The 16473-nt window shown below is 33.4% G+C and overlaps 2 protein-coding genes across 2 annotated transcripts in view; one reads left to right on the top strand and one right to left on the bottom strand.

Annotated features, from left to right (window-relative positions):
- The window catches only part of kon (chondroitin sulfate proteoglycan 4-like protein), a 107864-nt gene extending 101986 nt beyond the window's left edge, over positions 1–5878 (top strand). The window contains exons 24-25 of the mRNA XM_073075217.1: positions 43–196; positions 1198–5878. Coding sequence (XP_072931318.1) covers positions 43–165 — 123 coding nt within the window. The 3' untranslated portion in view covers positions 166–196; positions 1198–5878. The remainder of the gene's footprint in view (positions 1–42; positions 197–1197) is intronic.
- Positions 5879–5886: 8 nt separating this feature from the next.
- Positions 5887–15241, bottom strand: LOC140743719 (alpha-tocopherol transfer protein-like). The gene is made up of 7 exons (XM_073075219.1): positions 15134–15241; positions 11617–11813; positions 11003–11162; positions 10112–10173; positions 7786–7979; positions 7310–7514; positions 5887–6854 (listed from the first exon to the last, which is right to left on the bottom strand). The coding sequence occupies exons 2-7, from the start codon at positions 11798–11800 to the stop codon at positions 6646–6648; spliced, it is 1014 nt and encodes a 337-aa protein (XP_072931320.1). The 5' UTR covers positions 11801–11813; positions 15134–15241; the 3' UTR covers positions 5887–6645.
- Positions 15242–16473: the final 1232 nt, after the last annotated feature.

Here is a 16473-nt window from a genome sequence, read left to right as displayed (position 1 = left end):
TATAAAAAAAGCAGTTGATGAATAACGTGTGCGTGTGTGCAGGCCGAGGAGTGGAGCAGCTACGAGGCGAGCGAGGCGGCGTACCCGGCTCGAAGCGCGGGCGCGGCGAGCGCGGGCTCCGCCGCCGCCAACCCGATGCTGCGCCGCAACCAGTACTGGGTGTGACCCGAGGACACGCTGCCCGGGCCCCGGACAGGTGAGCACGAACACATTTCAACAGACGCTTTATATCTATTTTTACATCTTGTATGGGGCCGTCGAAGTAGCACTATGAGGGGGCGGGAAGTCTTTGCTATGCTTATTTTGGATGACATCGGGGGTAGGGGAGTCTAGATGAAAATTACGTCATCGGTAGTTATGTACTTGTTTACACATTGTATTTGCTTGAAAACATAAAGCATTTTCGGGGATTCCTGTAAATAATGCATAAGTGTAGGCATTTTTTAAATTATAATTATAATTATTATATTAAAAAAAAACAATACATTAATTTAATTTTTACATAAGCATGAGGGAGGGAGTAAGAGCTTTGCTTACTTTTGCTGACAAGGGGGATGGGGGGGGGGGTAAATAATTGTAATAAATCTGCTTACGTAATACTTGTACGGCCCCTATGTATCAATATTCTGTTATATACATACATACCTATGTATGTATATAACGGAATATTTGAAATCGACTTTTCACTTTGAACAATTATCAAGAACCGATGACAATACACGATTTTAATAACTTTGTCCCATTGCCCTTATCAGAATCATCAGGAATAACGATTTTCGAGACGGTGTTAGAGGTAGGTGGCGTTGCGGCTATGAGGTCTGAACTAAATTACAGATAGTTAGTCAAGTGATGCTATGTATCGATTTACAAAGTTCTCCACCGAACCGCTAAATGGTGTTAATTATTGGAATCAAGTTCATGGCAAAATTACTAGACTGCAACAATTATAACTTTTTTGTTTGTTACATTATTTATAAACAAAAATTAGGTACACTATACACATTTCAATGTTAAACACAGAATGGTTGAAAAGTGTGATAAGGGAAAATATTATTATACAGTATAAAATAAGATATTATAGTGTTTAGATTCCTATTCAGTATATAATTAAAAAAAAATCACTGTTGCAATTTTTGCGCTCACCGCCCTACAGTTCCAGCTTATGGTATTGAATTTAAGAGATACTGTATTTTCCAGTGTCAATTATTCATCACGACAACACAACGATGCTGAACCGGCGGCTCCAAAAGCAACGCGAGATCGAACAAGTTCCTACATGTTCCCGCTTCGACGACTGCAAGGGGATAGAGGACGCCAGTTGCGATATTAGTCTCTAAGAAATACCTTCAGTGGCGGCCTTAGTACACAAAAAGGGTGGAACTAGCTTTTTTGAAAGTTTCGAGGAAATCACACACTTCTAAACTTTCCTCACCCTTAGGCCGCTACTGAATAAATAAGTACGTAATCAGTATTATTATAGACCAACGGACACCGAACGTTTCAAGTTTACAATTCAATCTTGACGTCAGACACTACCAGGATACTTTAAATGAAATAAAAACGTTTTCGATTCAGTCGATATCTGACACGATTACATTTTATATTACTCGTGTGTAGTTATGAATACATTTGTCGAGGATCCTTTGTCTGAAATTATTGTCTGTTAGTCCATAATAAGTTCCAGAATATAATTATCAACGTCAATGACATTTTGAAGTTACGACAGTTTTGTGTGTGATAGTGTTCGATGACATTTTGTGACTGTGTGATTGTGACTCGAGGAATATACTACCGAATACATACCATTTTCGTGAACGCACTTACGATTGAATTCATATAACGAAGACTGTATAGTACCACTGTACTAGTATTACCAACGCTAAATCAGTTTAGTGTTGGTAATAGTGTTTGTAAACCACTGTTTAGTGTTGGTAATACTACTTGGTAATACTTACAATTTTGCCTGTATTACAATGTGTTGCGCGGAATTCGCCATAGATTACGCGATATCGATACGACATTAGTGGAACACCTCCCTGATTGGAATTACACTACTTTGTTGAGCACATAGCCATAGCAAGGATAGTTGTTGAAGAATAAATAGATATGGAATCCATTATGAAATTGAGCAAATTCTCCAATCGTATCATGAGAATAGCTCGTCCTTATTCAAGCTTAGATCCTGCATCGGAAAGCTATTATTGTGTCTACTCCTTACAATTGAATGACTACAAAAGATTAAATTTCAATAGGCTAATTCGTATAAATCTCTGTGTCGTGGAATCTAGTTTAAAATATTATGGAATATACATTTCTCGAAAAAGATGTACCTACTTTGTTGTAATTCTGTGGTAGATTAATAAGGCAATTATTGTACCTTCTACATGTCTTAACTGTAAACATCGAAAGCTCTCCCTGTGTCGTTATATGTAAGTAATTGTTACATGATGGCTACCTAAAACTAATAATAATATTCCTCTATGTTTAATTTAACGAAGTAATACTAAATCTTAGAAAAAGAGACAAATCATACCGAAACATACCGACATTGATTATGCGTAAAATTAAGTTTAATATGATTTATTAGAATCCTATGGGATTTCAGGTATGAACGGTAACACATTCACAAAATATTCCAATGTTCTTCTAGTATTGCCTAATGTGTGTGTTTTATTAGGTAGCCATCCCTCTAAAATATTTCCTCTATCTGTGTGTCTGTGTACTGTTCTGTTATAACGTTAGACTGTGTGTACACTACAAACACATCCTGATAAAACTTTTGAATAAGATAATATAAACAATAAAATAAAACATCAATTTCAGACAATACTCCTAAATAATCAATAATATTGACAATATTTCATATACTGATATTGTCAATACTGTGAAACAACTATAAATAAATAATGTTTTGTTCCTATTGAAAACAGTGTGTTAGTGTGCATACATTTTAAATTGTCAATGTGTACTGTCGTAGTTTCAGACTTGTTCCCATACGTAATACATACATTTATAATATTAATAGATTGTATATAAATTTACATAAGCGCATTTGAAATTCAGCTTGTTGTGATGCACAGTGCAGTATTTATTTAAAACGAGTTATTATATAGGGGTTCAAGATAACCGAATGGGAATTAGTATTATGTTTATGTTGACGAAAATAATGTTTAAGTCAATAGATTGTACATTGATGTTACGAATAATCACAAAATACTAGATTATAACAATACAAATATCGCTTACTTACTTGACAATTCGCGCATTTTTAGTGTACGGGATAGTAAAGGTACTGTTTCCTAAGTCAATGTTACCTCGTGCATTTTAATCGGTGTTATTAATAATTATGTACTTATTAAACGTGTGTATTACTTGGTATATGTTGTGGTTGAACTAATTACGTTTTGGACACGAAATTACGTTCACATAGATATCGAGTTTAAAACAAAAATAAATGTTGGTAGGTACTTTTTACGATTATTGGAACAGACGTAGTTGATAGTGTATAGAAAATGATGTTTTTGGTTAGTTCTTTGTCGACGACTGTTATCGACAAGCAAAATGAATTTAAAATTTACGTTTGTTTCAGAGACACATTCCCCCTTTGGAATGTATCAATGTGTACACTTCTTTCGGCTTCAAAAATCGGTCACTATTCTTCATGTGATTTAAGTGTTTTATTTATTGTAGTCTACGACTATTAGCATCTACTCAAGTACTCTTTCAAGACAAGTATTTTAATAGAAATAAACTAAATTAACAAGTGGATTAGTTTTACGAGTATTTATTGGACTCATAGTAATATGAAAGGGTTATACGAAATCTCGTAAATACATTATTAAATGTGTTTCTTAGTATTGATAACTTTGTCGATTTTGGGGTAAGTACTTAATTATTTTAAAGTCATTTAAAGGAAACTCTACTTTACGTTTGAACGTCAAAATAAGTGTTTAAAAAGACAATTATGAACTTGAAACGATATAATTAGTTAATTAAGTTTACTTCGATGCCAGTAATATATTATGCCAATGTTTAAATGTTTATGCCAAGGATAGTGCCAAAGTGAAAAGTAAGTTTATTTTATATTTATGGGAATCGTAACTTAGTGTTGAAAGAACGACGCGTGATGGCCGAAGTCGATTATGCGTTCTAATCATTATACAATATAATTAAAGTTGGTACTATTGTTTTGCGCTATTATTACAAACTTTTGAGAACATTTTCAACACAATGACATATTGATTGCGGTTTACAAAAATGGTAAAACAATTTTATATAAAGTTATACTTAATTATAAGTAAGCTCAAATTGGGGTTTATTTGATAAATAAATTGAAAATATTCCGTACCAACTCACTGCCGGTCAATCCAACGACTTTGTTTAAAAGCTTCTTACCATGTCTGCCTTATGGATGAACAAATATTATATTATTATACTATAATTGTTTACTTTAAATTGACTACAAGTATGTTAAATGTTAGGTTTAAAAAATTCTACATAATGAGGTTGATGCTATTGAAATGATATATATTTCTGATAAGTTATTATCTAATGTTACACTATATACGCATAGCTTTTAACAAATTGTTATAAGCATACCATGGTTTATTCTAGTTTAGCGTATAACTTCGTGCCAAAGTTTTAGTCTGAACTGTGTACTTATATTCATTTATTGTACTTATGACCTTATTGTCAGTTATCTAAATGTATCCAGCTAAACATGCTGACTTTTATAGATTGCTTATTTATAATGAAAAATGGCGAGTTTTGACCCCTGTATAGACTTCCCTTGTTGTTACTTAAAGATATTTTATGATGACGTTCTTAGTTTAAAAATAAATTATAGTTTCATGTCATTAACGCACACTTTTCATTGTGGATGATTGTTGATAGAAAATGTATGTTATGATATTTAACTTATTTTAAAATGTGCATTTATATTATCTTCGACTCAACTATTCTAAAATACACGAGTAATTTTTCCTTACTCTAGAAAAAATATAATTTAAAATGATATTATTTTCACTCGACTGGATGTTTTGTTTATCTAAGCAGTGTTATTACTTAATTAATTGTAATCGGTGGGTTATGATATCAAAGTGTCGCAGTTATTCTGCTAAAGCAAATGTTATTTTCTTCCCAAATTTCGATATATACGCTTTCTCCATGAAAATATATTTAATTACGTTATATTAGTTAATTTTGAAGGAACGTAATTTGTTAAGATCGTGGATGGAGGTGGCATTTGAATCAAGTATGAGCTTGTAGTTTTGAAGTAAGTCCTGTGGTCCGTTGGTTATATAAAACGAGCATCACGCAAAATGCTTTCCATTTGGCCCCTATAACGACCGCGATTTTTGCTCTTACTGGTACGCCATATTAAAATTAACAATCCATACCCGACGCGGATGTTGTGGGCCTTGTGGAATGCATGTAGTATTCTAAATTGTGCCAATCTATGTGCCATAGGGTGCAATTATAGGGATATTAGCTATTCATGTGGGGAACATCAATTTCTAGAAGATGTGTAGACGTAAACGCCTCTATAAGTGCACCCAATAGTGTTAGCAGACAAGTGATGACGTTTCTGATTCACAATAATTTATCGAAATATTTGGCCGTGTTAATTTTATTTTGAAGTGCCTATACAGTTAACATTTGCAACGAAAGTTAAATAATATCATATGTTAGTAACACTCTGTTCGCACATATTTATAAAAATGTCATCACTTTAACGCAATATTCATTTTAATTGTAAGATGTTGTTTTAGTATGGAGATTGTGTTCCGTAAGCGACGGTGTGTGAAACCAGTATTGTGTATTGATTTCTACCGTTAGGTAGCTAATGAGTTTTTAATAAATAATACATTATAATGAAACAAAATGTTTTATTGAGTACCTTATCATTTATTGACCGAACTTAGGGAACCTTAACAATCTTTAAACATTAATTAGACTCGTACAAAAAACTTACAAGAAAAGAAAATAACTATTGTGTATTCAAGCATTCGTATGAACTATTTAAGTACCTCAAATAACCCCTATATTTTAATTTAAAATGCGATTTAAAAGAAAAATATACCTCTCGGATTATTGTAGAGGATTTTATTATCACTTAGTTTATAGATCACAGAGTTTTGACGTTAATCTATTAAACTACATATTTAAAAAACTAAATAGGTATGTACCTATCTATGTACATTGTACATTTGTGTATTTTATACTTAAAACTATTACTAAAATTCTGTCAGTCATTATCTAGCTATTATAAACTTTTGTCCTCTAAGGTAAATTAAGTGAAGATTGTTTCATTTCCACAAATCAATATCGCAGCGCTTTATAAACATTATATCAGTCAGTATCAGTATTAAGATAGATTCATTTACTAGTTTCTTTCGAATTAACGAACGAATTATTCTTAACGAATCGAGCGAAATCTACAGGATATTTCTTAACTTTTAAAATAAAGTATTAATGAAGTTGAAGTCTTCGGCTTATACTCTAAGGGGCTTTAACCTACAAAGCGATTTAACAGTCGCGCGGAAACTATTAATTATGGTAGCTGCAGCAAACTGAGTTAACTACGCTGACCAGCATTGTTAGGTACATACTGACAATTACTATAGTCTAATGAAGTATTAAGTTCTAATCTACTTCTAGTTTTCTAAAATTGCCGGTGAGTCCCCGCATGGCGTCGCCCACAGCGTCTGCGCCCGCGCAGGTGTTGGCTCCAGCCCGAAGCGCGGATATAGCGCCCTCTCGCGCCGCATCGCTGTACATCTCCAGTCGAACGGACATTTTGTCGTTCAACAACAATATGTCTCGTTTCTTTGCTAGCTCCTCTTTCCACATTTCTGTAATTTGAAATGATGCGACACATTTGAACATTTCATTAATTTCAATGATATTTTAAAAATAAAACAACATTAACCCGCAAAGGAACATTATTCCGTCAAAAATGAATTGCCAATTTATTTTAACAAAAAATTAAGTGACATTGTCCCAGACAGTAGTCTCACCTGCCCTTCCCAATTCATGCCTGAATACACTAACACTGACTATTATCACTTTGTCTTACAATTGTAACACAAAGCCTTTAGTCATAGCCTTTGTCATACATTTTGTTCCTGCTATTTAACTGGCTATAAAATATTCTAATTTAATTTATCAACATTGTTAATATTTACACAATAAAAATATCTATATAATAAGTGCCAATTAACTGCGATACGATCCGATAGATACTCAAACGCGGACGGATAAGCTACTTATTATAAGTACTTAACTATGAAGTTAACAACCAACTCACCGATCATTTCTTTCATGGGCATTTCTCCACCGTACTCTTGAGGTAGCAACTTCTTATCAAGTTCAACGTCATTGATGTCTGTATACAGTTTGACTCGCTTCCTGATCTTCTCAGAGATGAGTGCCATGCCAAAATCGAGAGCGAACTTGATTGTGGGGTGCACGTTCACTCCGTATATTTCCTTGTGTCTCATGGGAATTGTACGCTGAAATTGAAAGAAAGTGGAAGTAAATAATCAAACATTGGAGATAATTAAGTTAATTCATGTGTGAATGTGGAATGCCAGCGCGCATTCCACAGTCTCTTCTCGCCTCTTACGCATTAAATATTATCTACTTAATGGTATTTTAATAAATTAACTTTTTATCTAAACCCATGTGCGCGTAATTATACATATATATTTTTTTTTTGTGTACATTGGGCAATGTTTTCTTAAAAACGATCGTTACTACCAGGCCTTAGTCTTTACTAGTTACCTCGCCATTCTTAACAATTCTGACAGCTTCCTTTGGTGTGAAGAGTGTGAGGTGAGGGAAGCTCACGCCGGAACCATCTGCGTAGTGCACCAACCCTCGAACCTGGGTCTCTTCGTCTTCCATGAGCGTCTCGTAGCATATGGCCATAACGCGACACATGTCCTGGTTCGTATATTTGTAAGGATCGAAGACACCTGATGGAGTTATTATGAGTTAATGCTCTTGTAAGTGGGAATGTTGCTGTCCCTGTAGTTCCGGGACCAGAATAGGGCTACGGTATCGCCTGCCTATTATACTCGTAAGAGGCAACTAAAAGGGGCTTTTCGGGTTCCGGAGTCCATTCCGATCGTAGAAACCGTTTTCGAGTAGGTATAGCCCTATACTAGCTATCTTCGGTGTCACGTTTACACACAAAGCAGTACAGGATCTAGACACTCGATGTAAAACGAATATCGAACCGGAAACCTTCTGTGGCTTTCAAACAGTAATTATAAGGATCGGAGCATCAAATATTTCCTATCGATACTACTAATATCAAATTTAGATATATAACATTTGATATGGGCATTAAAACTTGAAGGAAACTTCGTCTTCTACCTAAGTTGGAACTCGCAGCGTTGCCTCTTTACTTAAAACAACTTTACGGCTAGTTTACTCTCGCTCCTTCATCTTTACAGAAACACTTTAACTCAAAAGCTTACATTTGTTCGTATAATGGTAGGAAATATTATAAAGCTTCTATTTTAAGCTTTCAATCTTTCATATTGGCCATCAACCACTATGTTGGCTAATTAGGTACTGGTTAGGATGTTAGTTAGTTATGGAAAACAATAATATATAAAATTTTATTGAAGGTACTAGAACCATTTGTGATTCGGCTTCGGTGGCGCCACCGAAATACTTATTTTTTCATAACAACAGCAGTGTTAGTCACTGATGTGTTAGGCAGTAATAACAGGTTTGAAGGGTATGGTAAGGAGGACATGCTTTTCCGAGGCGTTCCAACTTAGTCCTCAGGGGTAGCGGCGTATCTGTGGCCGATCTCAAGTAGGAATACCTAATCCTATTTGGGGTTGATACATATATAATATTTGTACACTATCTGCTACTGACCACTCCAAAATACCGATATGCCGTTGATCGCAGTATTTCTACTTTTGTAATAAAAATACCTTCTAACAAAGTCTATGTAAAAAATTTACTACGTTATCACGTTCTAGAATATTATTTCTAAAAGCTGTTACAAAATAATAACGATAAATACATATTATAAATATGTATAATGTACGAGTACCTACTGAAGATACTTACTATAATAAATATTAAAAGGTGTTTGTACTTACATAAAATAAAATTATAATCTAATATATTATATAAAATGCTAATGTTCGTACGTAAATTCACAGTTTTCTCTATCAACCGCAACTCCGATCAACTTCCTGTTGGGATGGCAGATACCCCTTGGTCTCCTGATGTGCGTAAGGGAGTTTTTGGGGGGTGTGGGTAGAAGTGGGTGGTTGAGGGTGGCGAAAATGCGAAATAATATATCTGTCCTTTTCTAACTAATGGAAATGTCAATATAACTGTTCTGTTAATTTGTTTTAATTTCTTACTTGAATAAAAAGTGATTATTTAATAATTCCATAAACTATTTATTGTTGGCGAGAAATAATTTTGTGGCGCTTTAAAAACTTTGTAATAATGTAAATTGTAATTTTTGGCTCTTCCGACTGAAAAGGCTGTCGACCCCTGGTCTAGAACGTTTACAAAATTTCCGGAATGGTCTAGAAAGTTCAAAAATTTTCTAGAATGATCTAGAAACTTTTAAAAATGTCTACAACTGTTGAAACCGATTCAAAATGTTTGAAAAAAGTCGGAAATGATCTAGAAAGTTCCAAAATTTTCTGGAATGATCTAGTAACTTCCCAACTGCCTACAACTATTGGAATCGATCAGAAACGTTCTACTTTCTAGAAATTTCTGAAATGACTGTAAACTTCCAAAATATCTGCAACTGTTAAAATCAATTAGTAAAGGAATGATTTAGTAAGAAAATTTTGCACGCTTTAGGTATGAGCGAATTTTTTTATGAAAATTTCCCCAATAATAGATTTTACTACTGAGTTTTATGAACTTCATTTTATTATTAAACTTGTAGAACTTTTTTAAATTTATTTTTTGCGTTTTTTATACCGTTAAATATGCGATGTATTTTCACCCGAGCAACGCCGGGTTTCGCTGCTAGTATAATATAATATTTAATAGATATGTATACATACTACCCAATTGTATACCTACAGACTTAGTCATTTAAAGATATAATTACCAGGCCTATAGATTACAACTCTGCGACCAGCCTTGTCTTTGAAGGGGCTCACGAAAATGTACCTGAAAATAAAAGTTGGCTATATAAATGTATAAAGGAAAATTAATTTTATCAGCGAAACGGAAAATATTTTCCGGGTTAACTGCGAGAGAAAGTTGAAAACGAGATCCAACGTTAATCCGAAGCTAAACTTTCGCAACGCTTTTTGCGGCGACCAAGAATCATTTAAAAATACTGCAATAAGTTGTACTCTTTTTTTCTTTACTAAATAATTAAAACTAATAGAGTTTTTTTTTAATTTTCTTTTACTCTTATGTAAGTAGAAATGTAACATTGTACTACTTTTAAGATAAACCATCGACTTCTTATCAAAATTTGTAGATACAAATATAAGTTTTGTATTTCTAGCGGAATAACCAGTATAATTGGTTATACATATTTTTATTAAACATATTGGTAGAACGACGGTTCAATAAAACTACAGCGAACCGCAAAATGAAATTACGCAATTAATTATTTTGCTCAATTTGTTGGCGCCACAAAATCCCCAAGGCAATTTACACGGGAAATATCCGTTTAAATAAACGCAATAATTGCAAATAATTAACTCTGTAATAAATTAATTGAGTCAGACACTAGAACAGTGAACATCCAAGTCCAAAAAAAAAATGAAAAAGTACCTATCGTTATTCCATAATTGGTGCTTTATATTTAATAAACAATTAGGATACATGATAATAATAAAAATACAAAGCTAAGTAAACTAAAATTAAATTAGAAGTAAATAAAATTAAATCAAAAATAATAATAAAATTGTACTTATAAAATTATACTTTCAGGATAATATTTGTGTTGATATTAATGAAAATGCATAAAATATGTTGATTTTACCCCAAGTCAATTAGTTCCATCATGACCGGCAGCTTGTAGTCGAGCTGGTTGAAGGCGATACCCCAGGACTGCCTGAGGAGGATGTAGCGCTCGATGGCCTCCTGAGCCATTGGCACGCTAAACTTCTTTGTTCGCAAGTATCGAAGCAGGTAGTTTGCGTCTGGAACATTAAATGTTATTCTTATAGGTATAGTTATAGCTCGTACGTTCTGATGATTTAAAAAAAAGTCTAGAGTTCTTAAATTATATAATTGCAGTCTATTTTATACAGTTTTTTTTTTTAGGTTTTACGTCAATTGTTATAAACAAATGACGGTGGTGGTAAGTTTTTAAACTGTTATTAATGAATATATAGTTTTTGTACCTAAATATTTGGAAGTATCAAACTAGTTTGTAGCTCATTTGATGATAAATATTACTATGATAGCTACGTAACGTTAGTCATAGTAGCGATTCTATGAGAACATTTTGCTCTTCGTACTACTCATTATACCAGAATAGAAGATTTAACACTCTTTTAAAAGTTATAAACTAATATTTCAATTATTCTACTTCACTTGAATGTTAAACTCAAAGACCATGAAATTAATTTTAGGTATAAGTATAGTACTCACCCATTCGCACAGCTAGGAATTTAGGATTCTGTTCCAGCCAATTCCTGAGCGCTTCCAAGGCCTGTGACCTGGAGTTCTCAGTTTCCCTCAACTCCACCTCGGCTATCGTCTGAGTCTCCGCCGACAGAAAGCATTGATATTCGTCGGCCGGAGTCAAAAAACGCTTTACCAGCCTCTTCGACATGGCGATGTGTAAACTAAAGGAAAAATAATTAAGAATCAAACAAAAATAGGGTCATGCATGTGCACTTATATAAAGTGCAGACCCTGCAATAAATAAAGTCACTGGCAGATTTCTATTTTGATGGATCAATACCGGCCGTGCCTAAGTAGGTTGTATTTTGCACGACGCAACAGATATAGAACTGAATTTCGAGAAATTTATCTTATCAAATAAACAAAGAAAGTTTGTCATAATCAGTTTTTAACTTCTATAGCCGCAACTACAAACTTCGGTACCGACTCAAATGTGTCACGAATTACTTGAAAAGTCTTATGCTCTTTATTCATAATCAATATATCCAATTTTATCCTATCTAAGATTGAAATTGTACGATGCTAGGCATCAATTGTCTTTCTATCTTCGGTAAGCAAAACATTGAATATTTTGATTTAATAATAGCGGCGCAGAAATTAATGATCCACTAATTATACTTAATAACGGGAATCAAAATGTTAAATCCACTCCATTAGCTTACGTTACCGAACGATACACAACGATGCTTACGTAGATTATGTTTATTGTACAAATAAATACTATTGGAGTGCGTCGCTGAAACACATTTTCGCAATATTAAATCAGTACGGAAATTTTAACTTACAATATACTATATCACATATTCGTAAAATAAAGTTACATTCTCAATTGTGAAAAACTACATTTAAATAGATAATAATAAAAATTGGCACTCATTTGCAATTTTCGACACATGGAAGTGTGGCATCCTTAGACTCATCCGTCGAGTCGATAAATGTCATCTCCTGGTACTTTCGTCACAACTTGCAAAATATTGATTTATCTCATGAGTGTAGCAAGACAGCCTGTGAAGTGTCGGTAAATTAAGCTTTGTAACTATTTTGTATAGGGTTGCCGCCCATGTATTGTTAACTGTATATTAACGCAATTTATGAACTATTTAGGTACTGTGTTTATAAAATTTATAAATCAATTACTTAAATAAAATATTTATAAATAACTTTAACTAGCGTTGAAATTAAACTTTTCTCATTACAACAGACCTTCATAATTATTATAACTAAACAGAAAATGTATACGCGACGAACAGATCAGCTTTTAGGTAGTTTTGGAAGTAAGTGAAGTTCACATGTTTTATTGGTACACTGAAAACATAAATTGTACAGGTTTAAATTCATAGATATATTACCCTACGTCAGTAGGATAATATAACTATGTTTAAATTTAAATTTCTTTATATTATCTATTATCTTTAGTGTGTTTGTATAATAAATTCGTAAAGAACGCTTAAAATTAAAAGATATACTACAGTGACAGCACCTCAAACCATGATGTCAGCCTTGCTTAACGCCATGTTAAGCAACAGCTCGCTACATTGGTTACTTGGGCAACCAAGTACACCTATATAATTTTTGACGTTGCACAAGTTTGACATTTGGATACCGAACTAAATCTATGATACAGATTGCGCTAGAGGTGGGGCACGAAGCGAATGATGCAACTTAATTAAGCTTCGTTGGGCACGTGTGTGCACTATTGAAATCCGCTTTGGAAATTTTCTGAACCGTACCTAGGTAGGTAAATGGATTGGGAAAGATAGAAACGTTTGCATAATATTATTATTCTAGTTTATTAAAAGTGAAAAAAATATGTAATGCTAGTAAAAAAATAGACATAAAGCTCCTAAAAAATTAGAGATAGCTCAATCAATTTATAATATAGAAAAATGTATCTCAAAGATTTTACAGTAAGTATATAAAAATGCATTTTTATACATAATAAGATGTGATAAAAAAGGACTTCAGTTTTTCATTAATAAATCAAAAACTATTACGAGTTAAGTAATTTAAAAGAAAGATCCGGAAAGAAGAGGAAATCTGAAATAAAACGTCTTCATTCTTAGAAATCGTCGTCTATTATTTAATTAAATTTGGGTATAATTATGGCTTTATTTTTTACGTTTTTCAACTTGTTCACTAAACGAATTCATTTAATATTTATATAAGTATATGAGATTTTTGGCCCACGTGTTTTATAAATAAAAAATAGTATGTGATGATAATTGTTTCTTAGATAGACATTATGTATACATAATCTCTTTTTGAGACCTTAACGACTACTTAAACTGTGCAAAGGGAATGGATGTGGATGGAACCTCCCATAAGTTCGATAATGCGAGTAAATAAAATTCACTGTCGGTTGGTCTTAGTATACCGTAATACAATTGATAGATATACGAATGCCATGAAATTATCGCTAGGATTTACTTATGTCAACGGAAGGAAATATTAGACAAATGTACCCTAACTAACGAACGCAGTAGAAAATATTTGGGAATGAGCTTTAGACGAAATTAATATAAATCGATCATTAAAATTATTAAAGCTTAAAACTATACGTCATCTTAGTAAATTGACAAAGTACCTACTTCCTATTTTACTCGTAAAATTATGACTAAATTACCCAGTAGAACTATATGAGAGGTAAAATACATAATACGAGTAGGTACTATAACAGCAAAATTTAACAAATGTTAAACGAGAAATCTTTTACCGCTAAATGTGCGCTACGCCAGTGACTAACAGATTATCTAGATAATCTTATAAATCTTTCCAGTTAATCTTAAGCGGGTACGGTAATTAATTTCTTAGTAATTTCTTGTACATTTTACACGAACCAATTGGTAGTAAATTAAAATTATTTATTGATGAAAATTGTGTATTTATTTAGTTACAGTGAAATTGTGAGCAAAATTTTCTGTACCGATTAATTAGTCAGAATCCTTAATCCGACATTAATCTCTTCGGCAAAGTGTAATTCGGTATCGAAACCGTAATTACAGATGAAAATATTATCGAAAAGGCGAATTTATCGAAAAATATTTGTGATTAACTCGTTTTTAAATCATAGGAACTCAATAGGAAATTGTGATGTTAAGTGAATAAATAATCATTAATTTAAATTTTACTTAAAATAAAGTGATTATATTGATATAAGTTGATATACATTGTAATTATCTGAGAATTACAGCTCAAATACTTATAGCATAATTAATTAGAGGCCCAGCAATAAGCTATTTTTTTTATTTACAATGAAATTAAATTTTAAAAATGTCGTTATTACACATCGATTTTTCGCAGCATTACTGGATAATATTTTCGCAAAGCTTTATATAAAATCTATAAACTACTTAACAATAATATTAATTAGATTAATGATAAATAGAGTGAAAAGGAAAAAGTAGTCCGTGATTTTTACTATCGAATCTAAGATTTATGAAAACAGAATTCGTCAGTATTAATAATTAAAATGCAAACTCACAAAATATTTTCGTGATCGTCCAAAGTTCCGAGCACAGTCACGTGCGATCCGTCCGCGCAGCCCGGCTCCCCACAAACACTGGTGACTTTTTCACACAACCTCGCTGTTTTGCTCCCGATGGTAGTTACTAAACACGGACAGATAGTTATTATATATTTACTATTTTTGATACAGCCCCATTAGAGAATGCGCCAGTTGTTGCCAACATTTTCTCGTTTCAAAACTAGGCGGTTGCGCTGGGCAGCTAATGTTTTTATAATTGAAGCCAAATCGCTAACATTGTTTAGCCTTATCACTTATACTTATATCTAATTTTGCTTTTGAAATCAAATGCTCATCGGTTTCTTTAACTTAAATCTGTATTCAATTGTGTCTTAGTATTAAGGTTCCGTACCTAAGCAAACTGAGCAAGCAGCCATTTACTCAAATAAAATAATCAGTACTATACCTGGATAAGAAAATAGGTGTGTGTTATATTAAATGTGATTCTCCAAACTTGGACCTAATTGGGGTATGAAAAAACTGATTGCACAGAAACGTCTGAAGTATGTTTGAATAGATATATGTTCATAATATACGTGAGTGATTACTTAAAGTCATTATTTTTTCCAATAGTGTATTATTTATGCACGAATTGTAATTACTGTGAGCGACTTTTTTCAACATGGAATCTAAAATTGTGTTAAGCTCTGAGTTAGTAACATAGCCACTTTTTATTAACCTGTTATGCCACTTTTTATTAACACACCGATGGGCGCAAGCCGTTGAGAGTAATGGTGAGGCGTTGGCGGTTAGCCTGGATATCGCAAAGGTCTTTGATCGGGTCTAGCATAGGGCCCTTCTCGCGAAGCTTCCATTTTACGGTCTTCCCGAGAGGTTGTGCACATGGACAGACACGATGGATCAGACACGAAGCCTATTAATGCTGGCGTGCCCCAGGGCTCTGTCCTCTCTCCCACACTATTAATTCTGCGTATCAATGACATGTTGCAAAAACTAGCAGCATTCATTGCTATGCAGATGATAGTACGGGAGATGCTGTGTACACAGGCCGTGCAAACACCTCTCGGACTCTCGTAGAGGAAAGCAGGTTCCGACTTGTGTCTGAAATTGAGGACACTCTGGAGCATCACGGGGTCAACTTAACCTTGTTGAGTTCAACCCCACGAAGACACAAGTCTGCGCGTTCACCGCTAAAAAATGCTATCAGTGGAAACTTGTTATTGGCCTTTATGTACCTATTCTTCCCTTATAATCTATGTATAGCTGTATTTAGCTGTAAGTTTCCCAAAAATTGTAAAATAGAATAAAAAATAAAAAACCCCATTTGTCATAGCGCC

Source organism: Epargyreus clarus, unplaced genomic scaffold (assembly GCF_041222505.1).
Source record: "Epargyreus clarus isolate Ecla_fem2 unplaced genomic scaffold, WU_Ecla_fem_2.2 ptg000007l, whole genome shotgun sequence".
NCBI lineage: Eukaryota > Metazoa > Arthropoda > Insecta > Lepidoptera > Hesperiidae > Epargyreus > Epargyreus clarus.
This window is presented reverse-complemented; position numbering and strand designations above follow the sequence as displayed.